The 23,458-nt window shown below is 46.1% G+C and overlaps 1 protein-coding gene across 8 annotated transcripts in view; it reads right to left on the bottom strand.

Moving 5' to 3' along the window:
- Positions 1-11,660: 11,660 nt before the first annotated feature.
- GRIA1 (glutamate ionotropic receptor AMPA type subunit 1) overlaps positions 11,661-23,458 on the bottom strand; it is a 121,366-nt gene continuing 109,568 nt past the window's right edge. For 4 of the 8 annotated variants that reach the window (XM_017834795.1, XM_017834794.1, XM_017834798.1 and 1 more), the window contains exons 16-17: positions 17,312-17,446; positions 11,661-15,013 (exon numbers count right to left, since the gene is read on the bottom strand). In XM_017834795.1, the coding sequence (XP_017690284.1) occupies positions 14,825-15,013; positions 17,312-17,446 (324 nt within the window). In that variant the 3' untranslated portion in view covers positions 11,661-14,824. The other 4 variants (XM_017834792.1, XM_017834793.1, XR_001877965.1 and 1 more) reach the window with 3 other exon arrangements.

Raw genomic sequence — 23,458 nt, 5'->3', positions numbered from 1 at the left:
GTCTTAAGGACTTACTTTGCTACTTAATTCAAAGGTAAGGAACTGGGATCATTCTTCAAACAGTACAGCAAGGTTGGCGGTCTTTTGAAAGGGCTTTCCTTAGGAAATGGAGCAGGAGGTGGGCTTTGGGTATTATTTGATTTTCAAAACACTTGTGACATTTCAGTCACTGTTTCTGCAGGAGTGGGGCTGTTCCTGTGGAAACAAAGATGGGATGAACAACTACTCTAAGTTCAGCCATCACCCAAGGAAATGCATTAAACTACTCCTTATGCTCTGTGTTACCCAGATGTGGGCTACTCCTCCTGTGCTCCGACAGCTCCATCCAGCACCATGACATTGGAGGAAGCAGGGAGGCTAAACCCTGTGTTCATCAGCCCCTTCAGCAGGAGCCAGTGCCTCTTGACCACACACATAACCCCACTGAAAGTCACAACCAGCAGGAAGCGAGACCACATGAGTCCTGTCAAAAAGAAACCCCTTCCAAACTGAGACATCCTGAAAACACTGAAGCCATCAAGAAAAAAGAAAAAAAGCTGAAAACTGAACTTTTTGCCTTGGCCACCCTGGTTGCTCTTCTCCCTTGCTTCATTTCTCCCTTCCTCCTTTCACTTGGTGCCACCTTCACACAGGATTCTGTTGCCCTACTTTTGCCCAGCCTTCTCCTAGAGATAAGATAAACGCTATTTTCAATTAACAAGCCTTGATTGCTGAAAGCAATAGGAGGCAGTTCATTTAGAGCCAGCAAATTAATTGAAATCTAAATGTACATAGTCAGTGTATTGCAGGGAGAGCAATTATCCTGTTGTTTGGCCCCTGCCATGCAGGCAAGGTCTGCGCCCGCAGCTGGGCTGGGCTGAGCCGTGCAACCAGGAGGAGCTCACATTGCCCTCATCTTTCCTGAAGTTCCTCCCTCAGCTGCTCTTAGCCCACTTTTATCTTGCAAGAGAAAGCTCTCTGTGGCTGTAACTGTAAATTAGAGCAAGAGGATGTGTCCTGGGATTTCGGTGCTGGTGGGACCCAAAGTTGGTTTCTAAGCATCAGTCAGATATGATGAGATCTTCCTCCTCACTCCTCTCCTCCTTTGGGAGGGCTTGTACTGGATGTGAAAATAGAATGTAATGTATGTAATCTTCACCAGCCATATGGATTCCCTGCCCTTTGCAGCACTTACCAGGACAATCGATTATGGACACATGCTGGGATCTGGGACCTTGAGAATTCATTTTTCCTTATGTTATGCTTACACATGACAAAACAGCAGAGGGAAGGAGGGCAAAGCAATCAGCCAATGAAGGAAATATCCCATCATAAGAAAGATCTTCCATGACTTTTAATGCCCAAATGCTTTTGACCCTGCTGATATGCTGAGGGAGCCATGGCAGCTTCTGTACCTTTTGTGAGCTGGGCTTGCTCCCTCCTATCACCCAGGGAGACACCCCTCTCCAGCTCTACAGCGCCTAAGGACTGGGGAAAACCCTTGGAATGTTTACTTTCTTAAAACAGACAAAAATGGGAAAATCTCAGAAATTGTCCAAGAACTGATTTGAGCCATGGGAGAGCGCCCAGGTCTCCAAATACTTCCAAGGTAACTTGCATTTTGGGCATCTCCTCTACTTCAAAGGCCTTCCCAGAGCTTCATGACTGTAGTCAGGCGTGTACTGGGGATGTGCAGCACCTGGCCCCTGGATGAGCTGGATTTGGAGACACCACCTCACTCCACGATAGCCTCATGAAGATATCCCACAGCTCTTCAGGAACACCTCACTAAAAAACTACTGATCCACAATTTATATACCAGGGCACTGTAGAAAACAACCCACTCTTAACACACAATCCACCAGAAGTGGTTAAAAGCAGTCTCTATCGGAGAGATTACAAACCCGTATCATGTTTTCCTTGCTGCACCTCACTGCCTCCAAGCCAATTGGCACAAAGATGCTGCTTTTTTATTCCTGCACAAATTATGCTTTTAAGCTTTCCCTCCCTGCCAAGCGTGGGAGGAGCCCCACGTGTCAGCCCCGATAGTATTTCCGAGGCTGTTCTCGTCCCGGCGCCTCTCAAAGCCAGCAAACCTGGTGCTCGTATGAATTTTCTCTCACCTTCAAGAAGTGCTGACAACGGGGGCCGGAGCGATGCCCCAGTTACAAAGCTGGCACCTCTGAGTGGAGCCGGGAGCCGGCACGTTCGCAGGGAGCAGCTGAAGTTTATTAAATCAGAAAAGTAACACCTACGGAGCACCTTCCGCTCCTCCCGGCTCGCTCGGCGCCTTGTACCGGCTGTTTGGGGACGTGCTCCATCACAGCTCCTTGTGAGGCACTTGTTATGCACCAGCATCTGTCTTGTCATCCTCCCCTTTCTCATTTGTCTCCTGTCTATCAACTCAAAGTGTCCTTGGCCCCCCCTTCTCCATCTTGCTTTCCTCCCTGCTTAAATTTCAGGGCAGATTTCCCTGGGTGCATTGAAAAACTTTTTGGAGAGATGATTTTGGCCCAGCTATCCCAGGGAGGGGAAAACCCTCTTGCCCTTGGTAAGTCCACAGCCTAGTAACTCTCCAAGTAGGATTACAAACTCCTGGGACAGCTCAGAGAAGGCATTTCATAGATAGGGCCTGTTTAGGTGACAGTGGCCACTGCACTGCTGGCAGGCACAAACATAAGCAATGCTGGAATGTATTTCCTGCACCACTGAACTCCCAGTTTTTCCAATTTCAGGTCAGCTTTCTTGTTGATGTCTGGCCAGGATAGCGTGTAGCATTTTTGGTGTCATCAAAGGTTTTTCCCAGCTGGAATTCTTGCTGTGACCCTTCAATGTGCCTATTTTTTTAACTTTCCAGGTTTTCTTAATGACCATAGCATATTGTCCCATTTGGTGGCAAACATCCACGCCGTGATCAGCAAGTGTACCCAGATTTTCATCTGCTCTTTCTAGCTGTAGTCTTGCAGTCAGTCCCTCAATCACAATGTCAAACCACAGTCTTTCATTCTGTCTATTCCCCAAATTTAAAGTCTTTCAATTCTTTATGTGATTTAATCGTGGTTGCAAGATAAATCTTTCAGAGAAGCTCTATGTGTACTTTCCTTCCACCCAGTTATGCTTTGCAGTACAACTCATTATCTTCTCTTTAGATGTCTCACTTTGACAACTCTTCTTTTATAGTCTTCATTTTAGCTAATGAGCTCCTCGTCAAAATCAAATGTTTTTGTGAAGCTCATTTACATTAAACCTACCACACCTCCCTCCCTTAGAAACACAGGCAGCTTCAGGAGAAAAACAGACAAACAAAGCAAAGCACATCAGTCTGTCAGGATCTATCTTTGGGAAAGCACACAACGTTTTTTCTCTTGTTTGCAGACTGCTTGCAGGAGTTTGGTTGTTTTTTCCTGGCCTGGAGATAGGCTGTATTTGCTTTTCCTGGTACACAGTGCTACCTGGTGTACTACAGTTACCAAAAAGTATTTCCTGGCCTGCAAAGTAGTCAGTTTTCTTATTTTAGGCCATGCATTTTGAGTTTTGCCTCTGCTCAGTGAAAGTCTCCCTTGCCATGCCCTAGTTCCTGTTAAGGTTAATGTCGTACCTCTCCCCTTTGCACCAGCCTTCTATGAAGCCCCAGGCACACAATTCAGCAGTTTTTAATCTCCTTCCCATTATTCCTGCACAGCAACCTCCTGTCTCTGTCAGCAGATGAAGAACTCCTTGCTATCAAAGGGATTAAGCACAAGTCCCACCTCCTGGGATAAGGAAGCTTTCCTTCCTACACTCCTGCTTGGAGAACAGCTCAGAAACCAAAAGGAGGAAGGCGTTGACAGAGTTTCCCCTCCTACCTGTGGTATTAAAAGTAAGCGAGTGCCTTTTCTCCCGTCTCCTCCACAGTTCCAGGAGAGGATGCTGGCAGTAAGGGATTGCAGGAGCCTCCCTGCATCAGGGCAGCAAAGCAGCAGGCTGCTGCCTCAGCCCTTCTGGAATCCCATCCATGCCTCCTTTCCCAGCTCTCCCAGCAAAGACCTCCCAGCACACCTTTATAGCTCCTGGTAATCTCCCATTTCCTCCCAGTCCTGCCAGGCTCTGGAGGTTATAGCTGGGGGTGGGGTGCTGTTAACCCTTTCTCCACCAGCTGCTAAACACAGACCTTTACACCATACCGTGTAGCACACCTGTGGCATCAGGCAACGACTGGGAACAACAGGGATGAGAATTTTGTCCCTGTGCCCCATGGACGGAGGCAGTGTTGCTGTCCTGAAGTCCCAGTTACAGGGCCTAGCAGGCTGGAGTCAGAGAATTTACTGCAAAGCCACACGCCTGGGCTTTGGCTTTCCTTAAGCCTGAAAATATCTTCCTGAGTTATCATTTTGGTCCCCTCAAGAAACACAACAGTAAAGAGGAAGCATGAATTGGAGTTTCTGTTACCTTACTGCATCAAACCACTGTTCCCTTTCTCTCTGTCCTGCCACAAACTCATGACATAGCAAAATCCTTTTAAAAAGGATGAGGGTTTGCAGTGTGGGCATGTCCCTGTGTTTCTGGCAATACTGAGCTCTGGGCTCCATGGAAGGGTCAGGGGTGTCTCAGTGAAGCACCTACTGACTGTAGCAGAGGGAAGGCCTCTGGGAGCCAGGGTACTGGGAAGTATCTGACCTTCTGCCTGGGCTTCTTGTAAAGCCCCAATCCCATGGGAATCTTTCTGTGTTTTTTTTTTTCCTTTTTTTTTTCCCCTTTTTTTTTTCCTGAAAGGATCAGGGGCTGCATCGCTTTCCGTGCCAATTGCTATAAAAGAGGATCCATGAGCCACTGGGGCGGTGCTCAGTCTCTCTGAGTGCTTTCTGGATAATCAGCAACTGTACTAAAAAATGACATATGGTCTGTGAGGGGTGGGGAGATTTCTCTTACAGCAGAGTGAAAACACTTCTTCAAATGAAACCTAAGAGCCGATCACACTATGGTCATGTGGCTGTGTCAGGATCCTGTCAAAATACATTGCAGCGTAGATGGAGGTATCTGACATCTTGTGGAATCCTGCCAGATGTCTGGTGGCATCTCAGAGAGGGTTGTTAGAGCCAAAAATTTGCTTATGAGTCTCTGAAAGTGTATGGCTTGTGGCTGCCAGGGTTGCAGCTATAACCCATCTCCCATCAGGGATGGCAGTGGTCGGCCTGGGGCAAACTGGCCACAGAGGGGTTAACTTAGATTTCCCTTTGATTGCTCAGTGAATGCAATAATTTATTGCTTTCCTTTGGAAAGAACAATTAACAGCACCAGGGGTTACCCTTTCATCCTGCCCGATGGATTATCACACTGAAGGTCTTTCATGGTGGGGACATAAAGGTCCTCACATTTCCTTCTCCAAAGAGCTGCTCTTTGTGCTCATATTTGATTTTTTTGGTGGTCGCTGCTTTATTTTTAAATGGCATGCAGATGCAAACATGCATGCACACAGTGCTCACTTTGAACATATCAATTGCTGCCCATTTAGGGAGATCAATGCTTTTTCTAAAAGACCTTGTGAGGTTATATTGCTTCCAATATTTCCCCACTCAAAAAGTCCATCAGGAGCTAAGAGTATATAGAATTCACTGTAATTCAAATGCTTCCTTAGAGTAAGAAAGTTTTCCCAAGTCTTTTCCACGTCTCTTCCTACTTCTCAGCTGAGCCAGAACTCCGTCTTGTGATGACTATTGGCAAACAGATCCACTTCAGCACACAAATGGGAAAGAAAATCACAGCAGCCTTTAGCCAGTCTTTCCCCATGTTTATTAGATTGGAATTTGAGATTCTGATAACTATTGTCAGACAAAATCCCTGAAAAACAGAGAACATGGAAGTCACCTCTGTGGCAAGGGACTCCTGTGCTACTGGCCTCCATCCTGTTCTGTCCTGGACTTCTTGGTATAGACTAACCTCCCTGTGTCCCACTTTCCTGCATGAGCAGGGTGGAGATGGGATGAAGGTGGCAAGGATGAAAATGAAATATGGATAAAAAGGGCTGGAAGAGATTTTCTATCTTTCAAAAAAAAAATAAAATAAACAAACCAAAAAGCCCTCTCAAAACATATGTTAGCAGATGCTTTATCCAGAACACTTCATGGAAATCTCGGGATTGTTGTCTAACCAGTAATTGTTGTCTCTTTGGAGCTGGCCCTTGGCTGCAAAAGGTATCTTCAGAAAGCTTTTAATCCTGCCCCTCTGCCCTGCCTGGGGGGTTGTGCCTCTGTGCTGTGGCTTCCCAATCATAGCCCCTATCCAGATCCACAGAGGAGAGGCAGCAAGAGGCCATTATATTTTAATAGCAATAATATTCAGCACTTAGGCAGGTGTTAGAGGGCTCGGCTGAGCTGTTAAGTGTCTCCTGCCTGTGGTGAGTGCCAGCGAGCACGGGGCTCTTGGGTTCCCTCCTGAACCACAATTGCTCCTGTGTTCACTCACAGCTCCAGGCACGTGCTGCATGGTGGCCTTTACCTCTTCCCTTTCCATCCTGCTCTGTCTGGAGGGGACAGCAGCTGAAATCATTCACCTGCTGGGATTGGGACCTCAGCTTTCACAGACCCTCCCCAGTGCTGAGCTGAGTTAGCCTGTGAGGTGATGAGTGTGGATAACCTGTGGCAGGTTATCCTCATAGTAATTTCCCCCCTCCCTGTAGCAAAGCAGGCTGGCAGTGTGCATGGGGCCTCAAGGGCATTGTTGGTTTTGCAGCTTGCAGGTGAAGTGCATCACTTCTGAGACTGCCCTCAGGAGCTGGGAAATGCCCTGCCCAGGTAGTGGGCACTGCTGTGGGATCTGGGCTGGGAGGCGCTGCTGAAATCCCTCCATGGCTACAGGATTCATTGTACTCCAGCTGAGAATCACCAAGACACAGCAACCTGACTGCCTGGGGGCTCAGGCATTGGCAGATTTGTCATCCCTACTGCGGTGATGCTGCTTGGGTGTGTGTGAGGTTGCTGGTACCAGTTATCCCTGTGACCCTGCTGTGGGGTGAAGATGGGGGTGACAACCCACGGCTGCCCACTGGTGATGGAGGTTTCCCGTGAATGTTGTGGTTTTGCAGAACAGTGCAGTGGGTGGTTTGTAATGCTAAGCTGCTAGGAAAAGGGACATGACACCTTCCCTGCTCCCACAGCTGCAGGCCCCTGCAGGCCTCCTGGTGTTAGTGGAGAGAGCTGGATCATCCCTAGGAGGAACTGAAACACTTTTGTTATTTTGGCTTATTTTTGTCTTTTATTTTTGTTCTGTTTGGAAAGTTGTCCCAAGCCACTCTGCAGCCAACATGCCTGGAGTGTGTGTAAAGGTATCAGCCATTTCCACCCCTGAGCACAGCTGCACTGGTCCAGCTGGGTTGTGAGGCCACGTACCCACCTGGGACTGGGTGAATTCCTGCATTTACCAATTGCTCTGATGGGACCAGGTCCTTGCAAAGGAGATCTGGGTGCACAATGCCTTAAACCACCACAGCATCTCCCCAGGGCTTGGCTGCCAGGGCAGGGGATCTTCTTGCTCGGTTTTTTGTGTGCTTTTGTTAAAGTGGATGTTCAATGAATTGAGTGAGGGCTCAGCAGAGTGTGCAGGTGTGATAGACAGGGAGGAAGAGAGAGGGGGTGGGAGGACAGCAGCCCCCAGAAAATGGTGCTGTTCCTCCAAACCCTATGGATCACTTTGTAGGGGCACTTGTAGACGAGGAGCATTTTCTTTAACAAATATGAATCTAATGGATTAGATCTGATCTAATTATGCATTCTGCATTAAGCCGATGCTTCCACTGTCTGTGGCTGCTAGCATAATTAAACTTAATGTACTTTTAATGATGTCTTCTTAACTCATGCGTTCATATATGATTAGAATCAAACAGGACGAGCTGTCACGAGTCCAGGAGAGCTCTTGCGGCAGCTCCTGATGGGACTCATGTTGAAATATTAATAATGCAGATTTCAAGGTTAACAACATTGATTTTGAAGTGAGGAAAGCTCGTCACGCAGTTTGAGCTAATCTGAGCCAACAAAACAGCTCCCCTTTCAAGTTTCAGCCTCTTGCCATCTTACACATGTGCTCCTGGGAACAGGGGAATTTTACTTGGTAAAGATGTCGTTAAGTAAGTGAACTGCACTGTGGGCAGCAGCTACCAGAGAAGCTGGGAGAGTAACTTTGTGGGCACCTTTCAGGGGGTTGCTGGATGCTCTGTCCTGGCTTCGTTCCTCTTCCCTTTTCCTGATTCTTTTCTGGAAATTTGGAGCACTTTGTTCTAGAGCATGGCAATTTGAAGGCAAACTCTACTTTTGTCTCTGCTCCTATTTGATCAAGTGAGATCAGGCTCTGATACCCCTCCCAGCCTCTGTTAGTTTTGTCCACATCCTCCTCAGCACAGGGAATGTGCTCCCTTTTGCTGTGAACCACCTTGTGTGATGAGGCCTGAGGGAACTTTGGTGTTGCTGCCCTGGTCCCAGTGTCCTACAAGAAGCAGGCAATAATACTGCAATGAAATGTTGGGGTTTCCCCCCTCTTGTTCCTGTTTTTATGGAAAAATATTTTTTATGGGCCAAGGGCCTGGCAGACAGGTTGTCTTTTTAGTTCCTGAGAGCAAGCTGCAAAATTGTCTGAAATCCTTCCAACAGGAAAGCATTGATTTATTACACTGTAATACTGATGTGAACAACACCATGTACCTTTCATCTAAAAAGTCAGGACTTATAGAACACGACATGCCATTAATTTTGATGCCAGCTTGAGCAGGGAAGGAATTACTGCTGAAGGGATCCAGAGAGCATGTTAAACCAGCCCTGCAGAGCAATGAACATACTTTGTGGCTGTTACATTATATCCTATTGGTCCTTAGGAATAAGAAGCTACTTTGACAGCTAATTTGGATAGTCAAAGGCATCTCAATGTCCGTGAGTGCATATTTGTGTATGTGTACTATACAAATAGTGCATGAGAAAGGGATGTGCAAACATTAGTTGACTACACTCCCCAGTATCCCTTCTGGGGTAAGGATTACAGTTCCACTGCTCTAGAGACAGATGTCCCTTTGCACAGGTTCAGCAGGTGAATTCACTCGGGTATCAGCTCGATGGAGGTGATTCCCAGCACCCTGCCCCTCTCCATCCCCAACAGCTGTACCTCCCGGCAGCCAGACAGCGACACCTCCTCAGGAGAACTGCACCCCAGCAAAAGAGGGATTAGTCTTAGTGCTCTGGGAACAGCCAGGTAACTCAGCACTTTGCAGGATTGTGGCTCCATAGAACATTCCATTTGCAGAAGGGCTTGCTGCCCAAGTACAGTGTGATGGATTACGGGATCACTTCTGCCCAGTGTGGAGCTGGATTCACATCTCTGCCCCATCCCAAAATTATTTGCTTTCTAAAGCAGATAGAGACTTATAGGGTGATAGAGACTTATCTCCAATGAGACAACACCATGTACAAAACCAGAGCCTATTGCAGGTACTGGAGAGGAGAAATTGGCAGTGCTGATGGTGGAATTGATGTAGAGATGGAAGAGAGATGGGGACGGACAGAGGGAAATGGAAAGTGATGCTGAGTGGAGAACACCAGAGTGGGAATAGTCAGGATTTTATTAGAGAGATCAGTCTCAAGCTACTCTTCCATGCCTAGGAGAACCTTTTCCTGGTCCTTGCACACTAAATTTATCCCTCTTATATACTCAAACCATCAGGACCAAGTGCCTGGAAAAATTAGAGCAGCTCTGTGTAAGAAGAAAGCTGGAATGAGTGTCATCTTTGTAATGAAGCTGAAGCAACATGGAGCTGAAGCAGTTTTGTCTTGCATCCTTTGAGCTGGGGTTTGCATGTGGATTTTGCCACTAAAGCCCTGCCCTGCTATGGGCTGGTGGACAGCTCTGCATGTCACAGTGATATCTGTATATTTCTGTTAATTAAGTAATTAATTGGGTAACAGAGGTGAGAGCATTGGGGCTTCAGCCAGCAGTGGGCTGGCAAGACACAAAACCAGCACTAGTAGATGACAAACTGATTTGTACTCATAGGTAACATGAAGGCAACGCGGGGATCTCTGTTTAAGAGAGGCCAGCAGCTACAAAAGGCATCAGAGAACAGGACACACAGGTCTCCAAAAGGTAGTCTCCAAAAGCAGCTGGTACCTTGGCTGGTGGGAACAGTCCCTGAAATGGTGCTTCAGAACAACCTTTCCTCTCTAATCCCCCCGTCTGTGCTGTTATTTCTCATGTCATGGCAGCAAAGAGTATGAGCAGTGTCCTAAGGGAACCACACACCACTGTGATGGGTCGGCTAAGCTCTGACATGTGTCTCCATGGTGGGTATGTTAGAAATGTGCACAGAAATGTTCTCTTGGGGACCCAGAGCTGTGTGTGAGGCTTGGGTGACCAATCATTGAAAACTGAGCCTGTGTTCACAGTGAAAACCTCCCCATGTCTCCCCAGACTTCTGATGGAGATATGGGGTGAGTTGCTGGAGCTGAACAGGTCAGTGGTGCCCACTGGGTTACAGCAAATTTTGGTGCATCCCTGCTCTGTCCCTTCACTGAACTTTGATGATTAAGTTCTCCTTTCATTTGGTGGCAGGTAGGTGCATGGCCAAACAAGCCCAGCTGAATATTGTTGGAGCATCCCAGCTTTGGGTCCTGATTCTATAGTGAAGGAATCAGCGACGGATCTGTTCCTCACCTGCTGCACTTCAAGATTAAGTGTTTGTTTTTTTTTTGCTTCAACAACTCCTGAACATGGATTCTTGCTGGAAACTTTATTACAGGAATATTTGTTTTTACCACTAGGAGGGAATTTTGTCCTGTTTATGCCAAGATATAAAGGAAAATTTCTTGTGCACTTCTGCAACCTCACTGTGAACCAGGAGCAAACCACTGAGCAAGAAGGGCATTTTGAGATAGAATTCAAGCCCACAACACAGTACTGGATGCCTAGGGAGTTGTGGAAGACCAAAATGGGCTGATACAGCATAGTCTGCCCATGGGAAACCTCTCCTTCAGGGCCCATTGCTTGGGAATCTCTTGTTTGAAGCCTGAGGTTTCACTGCCCCTTTCAAAACGTATTAATTCTGTCCCTTACTGATTCTATATTTAAAACTTACCAGTGGGTAAAAAAACACTTGTGAATGCTGGAGATCTTGAATCTATAACCATGACCCAGAGGGGTGAGCTGGGATGCCTGGTCAAAAGGCACTTCTGTGCCTCAGCTTTCCCAGCCGCTAAATGGGAATGAGGATATGGGAAGGGAAGTCCTTCCAGACCCATGACACCAAGTGCTACATAAAGGCATGACATTAATGAGTGTATTTTACCTCAGTAGCTGTCAGTATTTGCATAAATGTCCAAGGCCCTTTAAATCTTCCTCTCTTTCTCCCTTCAACAGGATTTTGGATGAGGAATTTAGCAGGTCAATTGTGTGAAAACTGAGTGAGAAACATTTAAACGTCCAAGCCTCTGAAACATCATGGAAGCTCCTAGGAAAGCTGATCCTGGTAAGGATTGCTGGACCAGTGCTGGTTCTGAGTTATCTCTGACCTGGCCATGTCTTCTCTCTCTGTAAAAACAAGCTAAAATCTTCTAATAGCCCTCCTCAAAAACATAACCCCACAAGACTCCAGAGGAAGCAAAATCATTAATTTCGAACCCAATGAATATTTAGTTTCCTGACTCTTGGGTAAATATTAGATAGATTCCCAATTTCAACCTGAAGCAGTTTATTTGGCTGCTGTTCACAAGTCAGACACAGCAAAAATCAAAGAAATCTCTTTTGATTCAGGTTGGGTAATATTGCCTGAGGGGTAACATCATTTTCATTTCCACACATCCAGCACTGGCACAAAATGGCATGGACAGGTATGAAAAATAGATCATGGATCCTTGGTGCTAAAATTCCAGCTGATAGTTTCATCTTTGTGTAAATAATAATTACCAATAAAAATGTTGCTTGAAAAAAAGAGAATGTGAAAAGAAAAACACTGTTACATTTGATAAAGCAAAATTCTTTGCAGTATTGCCAAAAGAAAAAAATAAAAGAAAGAAAGAAAAAACAAAAGAGAGTTAAAACAAATATAGCTCTTAAATAAAAGATCCAGGTACCAAAGAGCAAAATTTAATGAAAGCCAAAACTGTTAAATATGGAATCCTGTTGAGAAAAAATGTCAATGTCTTTGAGAGTTTTACCATTACTCTATTTTTAAGAAAAGTGTAGTAAAAATACATATTACAAGTTTACATTTTCCACGCTTTTGTCCTATTCATCTTTTTTTTTTTTTTTTTTAAACCCCTCCACTCATCAAAAGCCTTTGACAGCTGCATCTCACATCTTCATGTCACAGGTGGCCAGTCCTTGCACTGCTGCTGCTCACAAGACCGTCAAACTGCCGTGACCTGCTGCCACATGGTCCTGTTTTTGGAGGAGGATGGGGCACTGATGGGTCTCAACAACCTGCTCCCAACACAGCAGCCAGTGGTGCACTGTCATGACAAGGTCCAGAACATGGCTGGGTCAAGAGATCCATCCGAGGGCTCTGGGCATGGAAACGGGCCAGCTTGTGGGATGCCTCCACTGTGCTAACACTCACACAGAACTGAAGGCAAAATTAAGAAAAGCAGGTTGAAAATAATGATAAACAACAGAAACATCCTGAAGTGGAGTTTGGAGTGGCTGATAACAGGGTTCATGTTCAGTGATGAGGGATGAAGGCTGCAACGGTTCTCAGTGGTGGCAGTGAGGAAAACAAACTGGCACAAGGCATGCTGTGCCCGGGCTTAGGACCTTGACTTTGACTTGCTGGTCTCCAAAGTGTTGCATGACAAGTGGGTAAGTGGAACAGGTGCTGCAGACCAGGCTGGTGTTAATGGTGGTAAATGTATTGCTCTGCACATTTATACACCAGTGAAAACTGGTATTCATACAGCTTCCAGTTGCACTTCCAGATTCTCCACGTAGACTTGTGACAGTCATTTGCCTGCATCATTTTTTCTTCACCTGCCTCCCTTCTTTTACTGCTCTTCTCTTGAAATGTTGCAGAAAAATAAAGAGGGGAAAAAAAAAGGAAAAGTGAAGAGAAAAAAAACGAGAAAAAGCAGCTCAGAATGCTCCAATAGTAGCTCAGTACCCAGACAGATATTTGTTGGGCCCTGTGAGAACCTTTGAACTTAATTTGCCATCAGTGGTGGGCGTGTGAGATGGGACAAGGCTAAGTGGGGTCACTGTGGTCCCTGCCCCATATATTTTCTCCCTCTCCAGATGCTCTCCTGGTAATCTTTCACTTCTGGGGAGGTGTCTCAGGCCCACCAGGGTAGGAAGCATTTGTCTGTCCATGCCAGAGATTCACAGAATGAACCGTTTGTGCAGTTCTAGAAAACCATCCTTGCCCCCTTGATCTCCATGCCCACAGTTGGAGTCCCAGCTGCCTGTCTGGCACTGTGTGTTTCTGCAACACCAAGTCTGGGGTCAGCAACCTGCTCTCCTGGCTTATGGATGCTTCCCACTCCCTAAGGACACAGGAGTGGGAATCTGCTACCGTTGGCTTTGTACCCAGACAGGCCACAACTTGACAGGGAGGTTGAGTTTGACCAGCCCTGATGCTGTTGAATGTCACAGTTAGCTTGAATTAAGCTCTTGTAGGATCTCATCCTTGGTTTGCTTCAGCAGCTCCTTCCAGGAATCCATTCTGGCCAACTATCTACAAAATGTCCCTCTTGGTTAGAAAAAATGGCCATAAAGGGATTTCAGAGCAGAAAGGGATTTCAGAGCAGAAATATTCCCATTGCAGCCCCACGACTTCTAGCATGTTGTACTGGTAATAGGCAGCCACCTAAAACTGGATGTTTTGAGATGGTCTACTCCCGGCTCAAGGTGGTTCCCTTAAGTGACCACTGAAAAGGGAGCACACACAGAAGCTAAGCAATGAAAAAACGGTTCACAATTGCTTATTAGCCCCCAATAACCTCGGCAGGAGAGTCTCACATGAGGGGAAACCACTTTTACTTTCCCTCTTGTTTAAACAGCAGCCACGACCATGATCTTAGACCAACCATCTCCTCCAGTCTGCCACGCATGGTGCTCTCCACTCCAGGCACACGATTCTTCTCTTGAACTGCCACTCATCATCTCTGGAAGAATTACTGCTTTGTCCTCAGCTTGCCTGGGGTTTCCAAACTCACCCATGACTTTTTCCCCTGTAAAACAGCCTCATGTTTTTGTTCGGGTTCCGTCTTGCATCAAGTCCTTCCCGTTTCAGGGAGAGCCGGTCACAGCTCTGTCTGCCTCGTTGCAATAACTCCACAGCCTGAGTTCACAACAGAACAACAAAGGCAGAATCACGATGGACAAAAGGGGTCAATGATGATGCCCTGCAGGGAGTTCAACTTGCCATGTATTATTTTGTCTTTTTTGCTGTTAGTAGCTCAGACATTGTGGTTTGCATCCCAAACTAAACCAGACTGAAGGACTGAGCGGGGAAGGGGAAAAAGGCTGATGTTACCCTGACACCACAGGAATTAGTAAGAAAAAATATATATATTGCACACACTAAGACTTATTAACAACCAAGTTAAAACAAAATGGCATAGTCCTCATTAGTGTTCCAGTGGTTCTTTGATCAGGGACAGTTCACGAGTCTGTTAAATCCCATTACGCTCTCCTTATTGCAGTACAGACCTGTTTCTGTTCTCCTGCCGGTGGATCTGTTTGCAAATAAAAAGGGAAATAGATTTGATTTCCTTGAGAAGATCCATCCAATTGTCCCTTCTGTCATCATCGTTTGTCTTGTTGTTGTTGGGTATGTTTTTTGGCTCTTGGAGGGGTGGAGTTGGGCTGTCCCTGCTCTCACCCAGGCAATGGGTCAAAAGGCCAATTATAATCCCGTAGCTCCCAGGGACATGCCAGTGCTGTGGCTCATGCATGGAATCGTCTGCATGGATTTTGGGAAATCGTGACTGACCACACGTCCATTTTCTCCACTGCCTCCTGCTGCAGCCGGCCTGGGAAGGGTTGATGTCCGTATGGCTTCGTTGATTGATTGCTGTGGGATTAAACAAAAACCCTTTTTAGGAAAGACGGGGGGGTCTCCCCCTGTCCTTAGCAATGTTGGAAAAATTACAATATTAACCAATGTTGTCCTGTCGCTGTTCTCTCCCTCCTTGTCTCCATTCAAACTCTCACTTTCTGCATGTCCCCCCTGCATCTGCTCTGTTAATTCGCACCTCTTCTACATGCAAAATTAAATGTTTCAGCAGTATTTTGGGGCATAAGGTATCTGTGCCATATGCAAAAACTATTCAAACTCTACAACATAAGAACAGTCATGCTGGATTTGAGCAGAGGTATTATAAACACTTCCCCCATAGAGATGCTATTACTACTCCAGGCCTGTTCTGCAGGGTGGACTCTGACTCATTGCAAGCATATGTTAAACTTTCCTCATGTGAGAAGTTGAGCATGTGCCTATGTTTTTGTCTACAGTGATGACTGAGGCAACTAGGAAATGCAAACCTAATTCAGGAAACCAAATCTTATCTTCCTGTTCCAGATAAAATGCTTGCTTTCAGAGACCTAAGGAAACCACCCGTGTGGAACAATTAAGCTAAAAGATGAAGTCACTTTGGTTTCTTTGCACTCAAGCTACCTCCAAGAGCACCATCATTCTTTCTGGTCTGGGATATTCAGGTGAAGAATGATTCATAACAGATAAATCTGAAACAGCTGCTCAAAACCAGTCAGCTTAATGCTTTGCTGGGCCTGGACCAGCCTCGTGGTCTGGTAGGATCTGCAAGTCATCCAGGGAATCTGTAAGGACTTGCTGAGCAGAGGCTGGGTTCAGAGGGGTGTCTGGGCCAAAACCCAGAGAGAGCCTGGGCTCTGCTGACTGGCTTTGTGGGGCAACTAGTGATGGGAGTCAGTCAAAGGGACAAGCTTAGAGAAGGTGTTAACACTGGGAACTTCCCATAGTGGCTGATTTTAACATGGCAAAAGCACCACAGGCTAACACTGACATGAGTTAGTGAGTAATTTCAAGAACACAGAGAAGCCAGCAGCAGGACAGAATCTCCTCAAGACTAGAATTATGGAGCTATTGCATTCTGACACTCTTTCACTGCCTATTTGGGCTATGCCTAGCTTTACAGTGCAGGCAGAAATTATAATTTAATTTTTGTATTCCCAGGGACATTAATTGCTCACATTATCTTACCCCTGTGCTCAAGGAACCTCTCATTGCCTGTAGAATTTTCTGAACCTCAATGGGAAAAGAGCTGCAGCACATTTTCAGTGCATTAGAAATGTTATTATTGCTGACAAACCATTATGCATGTTGTGAAATGGTGACATAAAACCCAAAGAAGCTGTTGCTTATTCTACTTTTGATTCTGGGTGAACTAAAAATCTGTCTGGATTTTTTGAAACTCGCTTCATACTTCATATACTCATATCAAATTCCATGCTCATGGGAGAGGTCAAGATGAGGAAGAAAAGGGACGTGCTATGTATCCCACTGCCTCCTTGTACACCATGGTATCTGTATAAGGGACTGTCTGCTAGTCATCTGAGCCAAGATATACTTGTTCCACAGATGCTGCATTAAATGTGTACCCCCAAAGCTCTCAAATCTAATCCACTCTTAACACGACACTCCGAAATTTAGGCACACCAAAATTTAGGGCTCAAGCAGATCTGGGCTGCAGGAAGTATGCTTCTGCAAGACCACAACAGGATGGAGTTAAAAAAAACCACTACACGAGACATTGGAGGCCAATTTATCTCTAAGAGGGCAAATAATTCTGAATTTGGAGGCCCACATCATCCATTCCAGGGCAAAATTGCTATGAGCAGATATTGCTGTTGTCAGCCTGGAAATGGTGCCAGCAGGGTGCCAGCAAAGGGAACAACAGGATGTGATTCATTACTGTGCTCCCCCAGTTTTATCTTGCTGTTAACTGCTTGGGTTTGGAGATTTTTTCATATTGCAGTAGCACTATCACACCAACCCCAGCACACTTCATCCATGCTGCACAAGATTGCCATACTCTGCTTTTGTTAATTTTGAGGAATTTCAACTTGTTCCTGTTCCCATTTGTGCTATGATTTCGCTCTATATCTGGATTTTAAATTAGCGTTATGCCACATGTCTGATCTTTCATCAGCTCCCCACTACAGCGTTTTGACCCTCTCTTAGCTTCCTCTGGTGTTCCTGTTCCTTTCTAGCAGTTGAGTGACATGGTCACTCCATTGTCCCTATGTCTTGGCTTTCCACCCATGGTCTGGGCTGCATCCATCTCTGAAGGCAGCTTTGGAGCCGGGGTAGGACCAGAGAGAAGGTGAGAAAGGCCGTGGAATGGGTTGCCACCTTCATCCGCTTTGATTCACTTCTGGACTTGTAACAAAACTCGATTAAGGCAACCAGCATGGCCAGTCCGAGCCCTCCGATGAGGATATAGAAAACCCCCGCCACATTGCTGAGACTCAGCGCGCTCGTCTTGTCCTGGAAGAGAAAGGAGAAGGAGGAGGGGGAGGGCACGTGGGAGGGAGAACAACAAAATTAATATGAAATTGCGCTGGGAGGGATGCTGCACAATATAGCAATGTTGGCATTACATCATCTTTCTCTTCAAATGAACAAGTGGCATTTCTAAGAGCATTTTTAAATTTTTAATTCAGTGTCTAGTAAATTTAACGTTTCCCTCACACAAACAAATAAACATTTCTTCAGCAATGAGACTCTTTGTAAAGGTTTGGGATCTCTGTTTTTCCATCAGCTAGCTTAAACGCTTATTTTACCCAAAATGTCTAGTTTGAATTATTGATTAAAGGAGGAAAAAAATTAAAGTTTTCCTCCTCTGTGACATTTGCTTGTCCCTGATGTCTCGCCTGAAATAACCTGTTCTCTTGGAAATGCTCATTCCTTCGTTCCTAGATTGTTTCCCCCGCAAATTCTGTTGCTGGGCAACACATCGAAATGGCTGGGCTTTTTCCTTTTTTTTTTTCTTTTCCTTTTCAATGTTAGGGTTGAGGTGACACCTGAGCTGTCCTCAGAAACTCATTTGATTTCTATGTAATAGGGCAGTTATTTCATATGCAATCAAGACCCGCTGATGCATGTCTAAGCTAATTATTTGGTTGGCAATAAATAGGGCTATTAATGGGCCGCAACTCACATTCAGCATCTACATTCTGATTTTACAATTGCCTAATGAATTGTCATGGCTCTCTGGGGAAGAGGCAAGCATCAGAAATACTCATTTCACTGCGACAGAAACCAAGTGATGTCACCCAGTGCAGCTTTCAAAATCTTCTCCTCCATGTTGACCAGGTTGAGTTGGGAATAATCTGGGCAGCAACAGGACCCCAAACTTGGCTGAGCTCCGTGTACAAGGCTCCTGTTTCTAGTACAGGCTTTCTCTGTAGTACAACCAGACAGAGGTTCCCTACTCCACAGTTGCTGCTGCTCTGCAATACTGACTCGATACCTATTTGCTGGCAGAGATTCTGCAGGGCCAGCACAACGGGTCAGTGCAAATCTGTTGGAGTGACCAGAGTCTGACCAGCATTGACAGCCCTGCTCCCTGGATGTGGGAGGACAATTGCATACAGCTCATTTGAGATGTAGCCACACACTTATATTGACGTCTGTAGAAGTGTCTGCAGTTGGTAAAGAAGCCTCTGTGCAGCTCTTGGTGTTCTTCTGTGCTGCTCCATGGATACATGGACCAGTGGGTGGCACAGCCTGTTCCTTGCCCTTGTAGGACAGTTGATTCACTTCCTTTGCTTGGCAGGTTTTACAATAAGCAACCCACACTTTTTGGGAAGGGTGAGGATTCAGGAAGCAGAAAAGTATATTGGAGCCATGTTGAAGGGGTCCAAAATGGAACACCAACATGAGCATGGAAGGTTTTTATACAAAATCAGTCTGCCTGCCACCAGCACTGTCTTTCAGGCAAGTATGGTTTGCAAAAGGATCCTGTCCTTTTCTGCATCAGGGTTTGATGGCAAAAAAATTAACCCTCAGAGCATGAAAATACCTCAATTCTCAAAATGTGAAAAACCCGCTCCTGTGACAGAACATATAGGGTTTTTTTTTTTTTTCAATTAGAAGAAAAGAGGGCTGAAGTCAAGAACACTAAAAAGAGATTTTTTTTTTCTATTTCTCCTTCATCTGACCCACTGCACATGTGAGCTGCCAAGCTTCTGCCCAGCCAGAGCTCTCACTGTGGGGTCTGGTATCATGGGGAGCAACTTTCCATCCTGAACCCTCTGCTGAAAGATGCTGAAGTTGGTGCGGGGCCACTCCTGAGGACTTTCGGTTGCTGAAAAAAACTCCACAAGCGATCTCATTTTCCATGCTTTGCTGATTGACATCACTTTGACAGGAGATTTGCCGCTGTCACCGTGTGCTTTGCACCGCTGCAGATGTGACAGTTGCCGCTGGCAGGAAGGTTGGGTTTCTCCCTTCATACGCTGGTCAATTTGTAATCTTGCCAATGAAGCATTGGGTGCTCTCTGTAATGAGAGATCTCCACATTTTTCCTCTTAATTTCTGCAGTTTCAATATTTGCAGGATTATTTTATCCGATGTTTTCTAATCTGCCTTTGTGCATTTTTTCCTCCAGGCTTGACTTTACATTTTTTCAGTCATCTCTTATCTGCATATTATTGGACATACTTTTAGGCACCAGCTGGGAAATGCAGGCAGTTTTTTAGAGAAGATATAGAAGAGCAGAGCAATTACTCTCAGGAAACTGCGTTGCAACACATCAGGTACTTAGCCTTTTAAAATTCAGTCTGAAGGGGCTATATCAGCTTCAGGGAGGGATAAAGACACTAGAGGTGGGCTGCCCTCCTTGACATCCTAATCTTTTAGCCTGGCTCCTTAATGAAATGTGGCTGATCAGCACATGCTCTCTGCTCAGAGGAAAGAATGGGGACAAGGGCACAGGTGGAACAGTCTGTTTGTCTGTGTATTACTAATAATTTTCAGCCTATACTTTCACTTTGGTTTAGCAGAAGCATGGAGATCTCCAAGATATCAGAAACCCCCTAGCTTTGTGAAAAAGAATGACACTGTAGAGAAGAGAAAACCTATTGATACTCAACTAAATGTATCAGTGCAATCCATACAAGGGATCAGAGACTCCACAGGGGCCTTTGGCTTGCAGACACAGATCCTTAGGAAATCTGTCTTCCTTGGCTCTGTTGGGCATGGGGAAGCAAAAGTTTCAGGTTTTATTGGCTACAATATTTATTTCCACCCCCACTTTGGGGGTCATGGTCTAACAGGGCACTTTCTCAGCTGGCTGCAGTGGCAGAGAAGTCTGTCAGCCAGGAAAGGCTGCTGGTTCTTAATTCCCACTTTCCTCCTGACAGCACCTGCAAAATGACCAGTAAGAGAGAAGAGATGACCCAAAGCAGTTTCCTGCACCACTACAATTCATTTCAGGGCTGTTGTATGTTTCTTGCATTTACTTTGCAGTAGAATTATTGTTATTGTTATTACTCTTACTACTACTATTACTATTATTACTGGGACAATCTGGCTGAACTGAAAGTTGTCTTATCTAAAAGGCAAAGAAAAGCATGTTGAGGTACAGCAGTGGGCAAACCTGCTGGGAGGGAGAGAGCAGCCTGAGGTTCACCTCTGTTACCCTAATAAGGCTTCTCCCAAGGAGTCAAAGGCATGGGCAGCTTCAGGGGACACTGAGGAACACTGAACCAAGGGAGTGTGGCTGATGACACAGCCTGCTACCACAAGCCAGGCTGAAGAGTGAAACTGCTCCTGCGGTGATGTTTGACTTCTTGCTCATCCTCCTTTTTCTTTCCTTTTTGTTTCCTTCCCCCTCACAGCAGGACAGGCAGAGATGTTCTTTAGGCAGCAGTGACATCTCGTTGCTCCAATCAGCTGCAGGATCAGACCCACACGATGGGTCGGAAGCTCTGCATGCCCCACTGAGGTTTTGCCTGCTGTTTCCATGCACGATCCTGCCCTAATAATGCTTATAACAATAAAAAGTCCCAGACTATGCTATCTGCTTGAGAGGACCCTCCCCTCCTCCCTGCTTGGGCTCTGTGACACCAGATGCTCTCCTGTAGAGCTGCCCATCATGGAACCAGCTTGTTAGTGGGAGTGTAAATGTCACTGCTCGTCTCCCGCAGCGGCAGAGCGCCGACGTGGGGGGAAGATTGGCAGGCGAAAAGAGAAAGAAAAACCCATCTTCCCATCTTCCCAAAAGCCTGTTGCTGCAGCAACCAGGCACCTTTCCGTCTGTTACTCTCAAACATGGCACCGTGTCCATCACCCCCTTTGTCATTATTTAATCCTCGTTGGCTGAAAGGCATTAGGGCCAAATTTGCCCAGCAGAGCTGGTCCCTTCTGTCACCCCGCATGACCAGAGCCTATTGGCAGCACAGGGTGATATCACCTCGAGTTGTTACCATCTCCATAGAAGATGAACTGTCCTTAGAGCAGCTGGCAGCTCAAGACCCTGAAATTAGCTCAGTTGGTTAGAACATGGTCATCATCAGAAGTTGAGCTTTCACCCCAAATGCTGGACAGACTTTATGGGAGCAAAGCCTGAAGCTCAGCAATGAAGGACATAGCACTGGTCATCACCTTGGAGCTCTGCTGTGGGTCTGCCAGGGGATGGGCAGGAGCACATGGATGGTGGCTGCAGGGAGGAGGCTGCCCAGCATGAGAAAACACCTTTGATTCAGGAGCCTGCCAAAGGCAGGGCAAGGCAGTAGCAGGATTTGTTCCTTTTTTGTTTGTTTTGTTTTGTTTTCTTTGTTTGGGGGGAGGTTGGTTTTTTGTTTGTTTGTTTTTTGTTGATGTTGTTTTTTAAAATAAAAACACAATTCTTGCAACTGGCGAAGAGGATTCGGAAATCCCTGTGGCTTTGATAGAGGTCCTTGAATTGCGTGAAGTGACCTGGATGTCCCTGAAAGCAGGTTGTTCCTTGCTATCCTGGTCTAGAAAAAAAACTTCCTTATTCCCATTGCCTTACAAAAGCCACAGGAAAATGGAGAATCACATCCATCTGCCTCGACGTTTATTGTCCACCTCATCATTACCTTCCAACAACCCAAGGCATGACTTTCAAGCCCACAGGACATTTCAGCCTGCAAAGAAAGCAGTCCATCTTGTGCTTGTTTGCAAAATGGGATCCTTCTAGGGAGCAGTCTGGTTATGGAGTGTCTGTCTCTCTTCTGGGCTTATTCCTGCTGTGGCAAGTAGAGGGGAGTGCAGGAAAGCTTGGAAATAACACCAGAAATGGATGAAGGCTTTCTAGCTACATGAAGTGCTGCAGGTGAGTGTGCATGGAGAAACCTTGAGCCTGAGGGAAGGAGTGGCTGCCACGTGTTTACAATGGGGAGAAGAGCAGCAGGGACTTTTCTGCCCAGTGCAGGACACTGCCTGGGATTCCCCACTGTCTGACAGTGCAGCCAGGGCCATGATGATCCTGCATGATCCCCTGAGTGCAGGTGCTGAGCACCTCGTGGGCTGCCATAAAATATTGAAATATTCAGCAGAGCAGGAGTGTTTGCCTCTGGTGTTTGATTTCAGATTCACTAATATATCTACTGTTTCTTTATAGGAGTTTCTCTGGATAAAAAAAGTTGGTGGGCAATAAACAGGTAAGCAGATTAAATACAGGATACACAAAGTCAATACAGGCATGGGACATCATCTGGGGCCAATGGACATAAGCCTGAGAAACACCAGATTTTGCTTGGAACTGGCTAGAAACCTTTGAGGCCATACTTTACATCTGGCTGGGCCCTCACCCTTCTTCGTTAGCAGTCATTTGTCCTTCTGAAAATCCTCTAACTGCAAACTCAGCTAAGCTCAACAACAGACACAACTGTGAAGGTTTTGTCATGCCTGTGTGAAGAAAGGTATGAAGTGGCCTCCAAACTGTCAAGGTTTGCTCTGAACCTTGGCTATTGAGGAGAGGTGAGTGGTCCAGCTCGTACCAGGGGGATCTGTGCCCACCATGGGCAGGATGGGGGAACCTGGGCCTGGTGCTGCCTCGTCCCCAGACCATAGGGACACTGGGGAAAGGGGGAGCTGCTCATGCAGCAGCTGGGCAGCTTGGCTTGTTTGTGGTAGGTGCAAAAGAGTCCAAGAAGCAAAAATGGATAGAACTCAGGTGGGCAATAGGTGGGTATGCTTGCCTGGCTGCATTCATGAGAACGAGTTAGCAATGCAATTGCTTGGTCTTTCCGTAGGTGGGAGAGGGGTCAGGTGATGTTTGTGTTGATTCCTCTGACGTTTCATATCACAGTGCTGTTGCAGACACGGTGCAGATGCTGAGCAAGGAATAAAGATGAAATCCTTTTGTAAAACAGCTGGGACCCTTCACTGTGATCTTCCACTCCCAGGAAAAGCTTACATGGTTTAAGGTTTGTGCCTACAGATTTCACACATGGAGTTTCAAGCAGCTCTGATGACTTTAGGATCCAATCTCATTTATTCACATGTGATTCACATGTATGTGATGGT

This window comes from Lepidothrix coronata, unplaced genomic scaffold (assembly GCF_001604755.1).
Source record: "Lepidothrix coronata isolate B3197 unplaced genomic scaffold, Lepidothrix_coronata-1.0 Scaffold240, whole genome shotgun sequence".
Lineage (NCBI taxonomy): Eukaryota > Metazoa > Chordata > Aves > Passeriformes > Pipridae > Lepidothrix > Lepidothrix coronata.
Note: the sequence above shows the minus strand (reverse complement) of the source record. Positions and strands in the feature narration are given on the sequence as shown.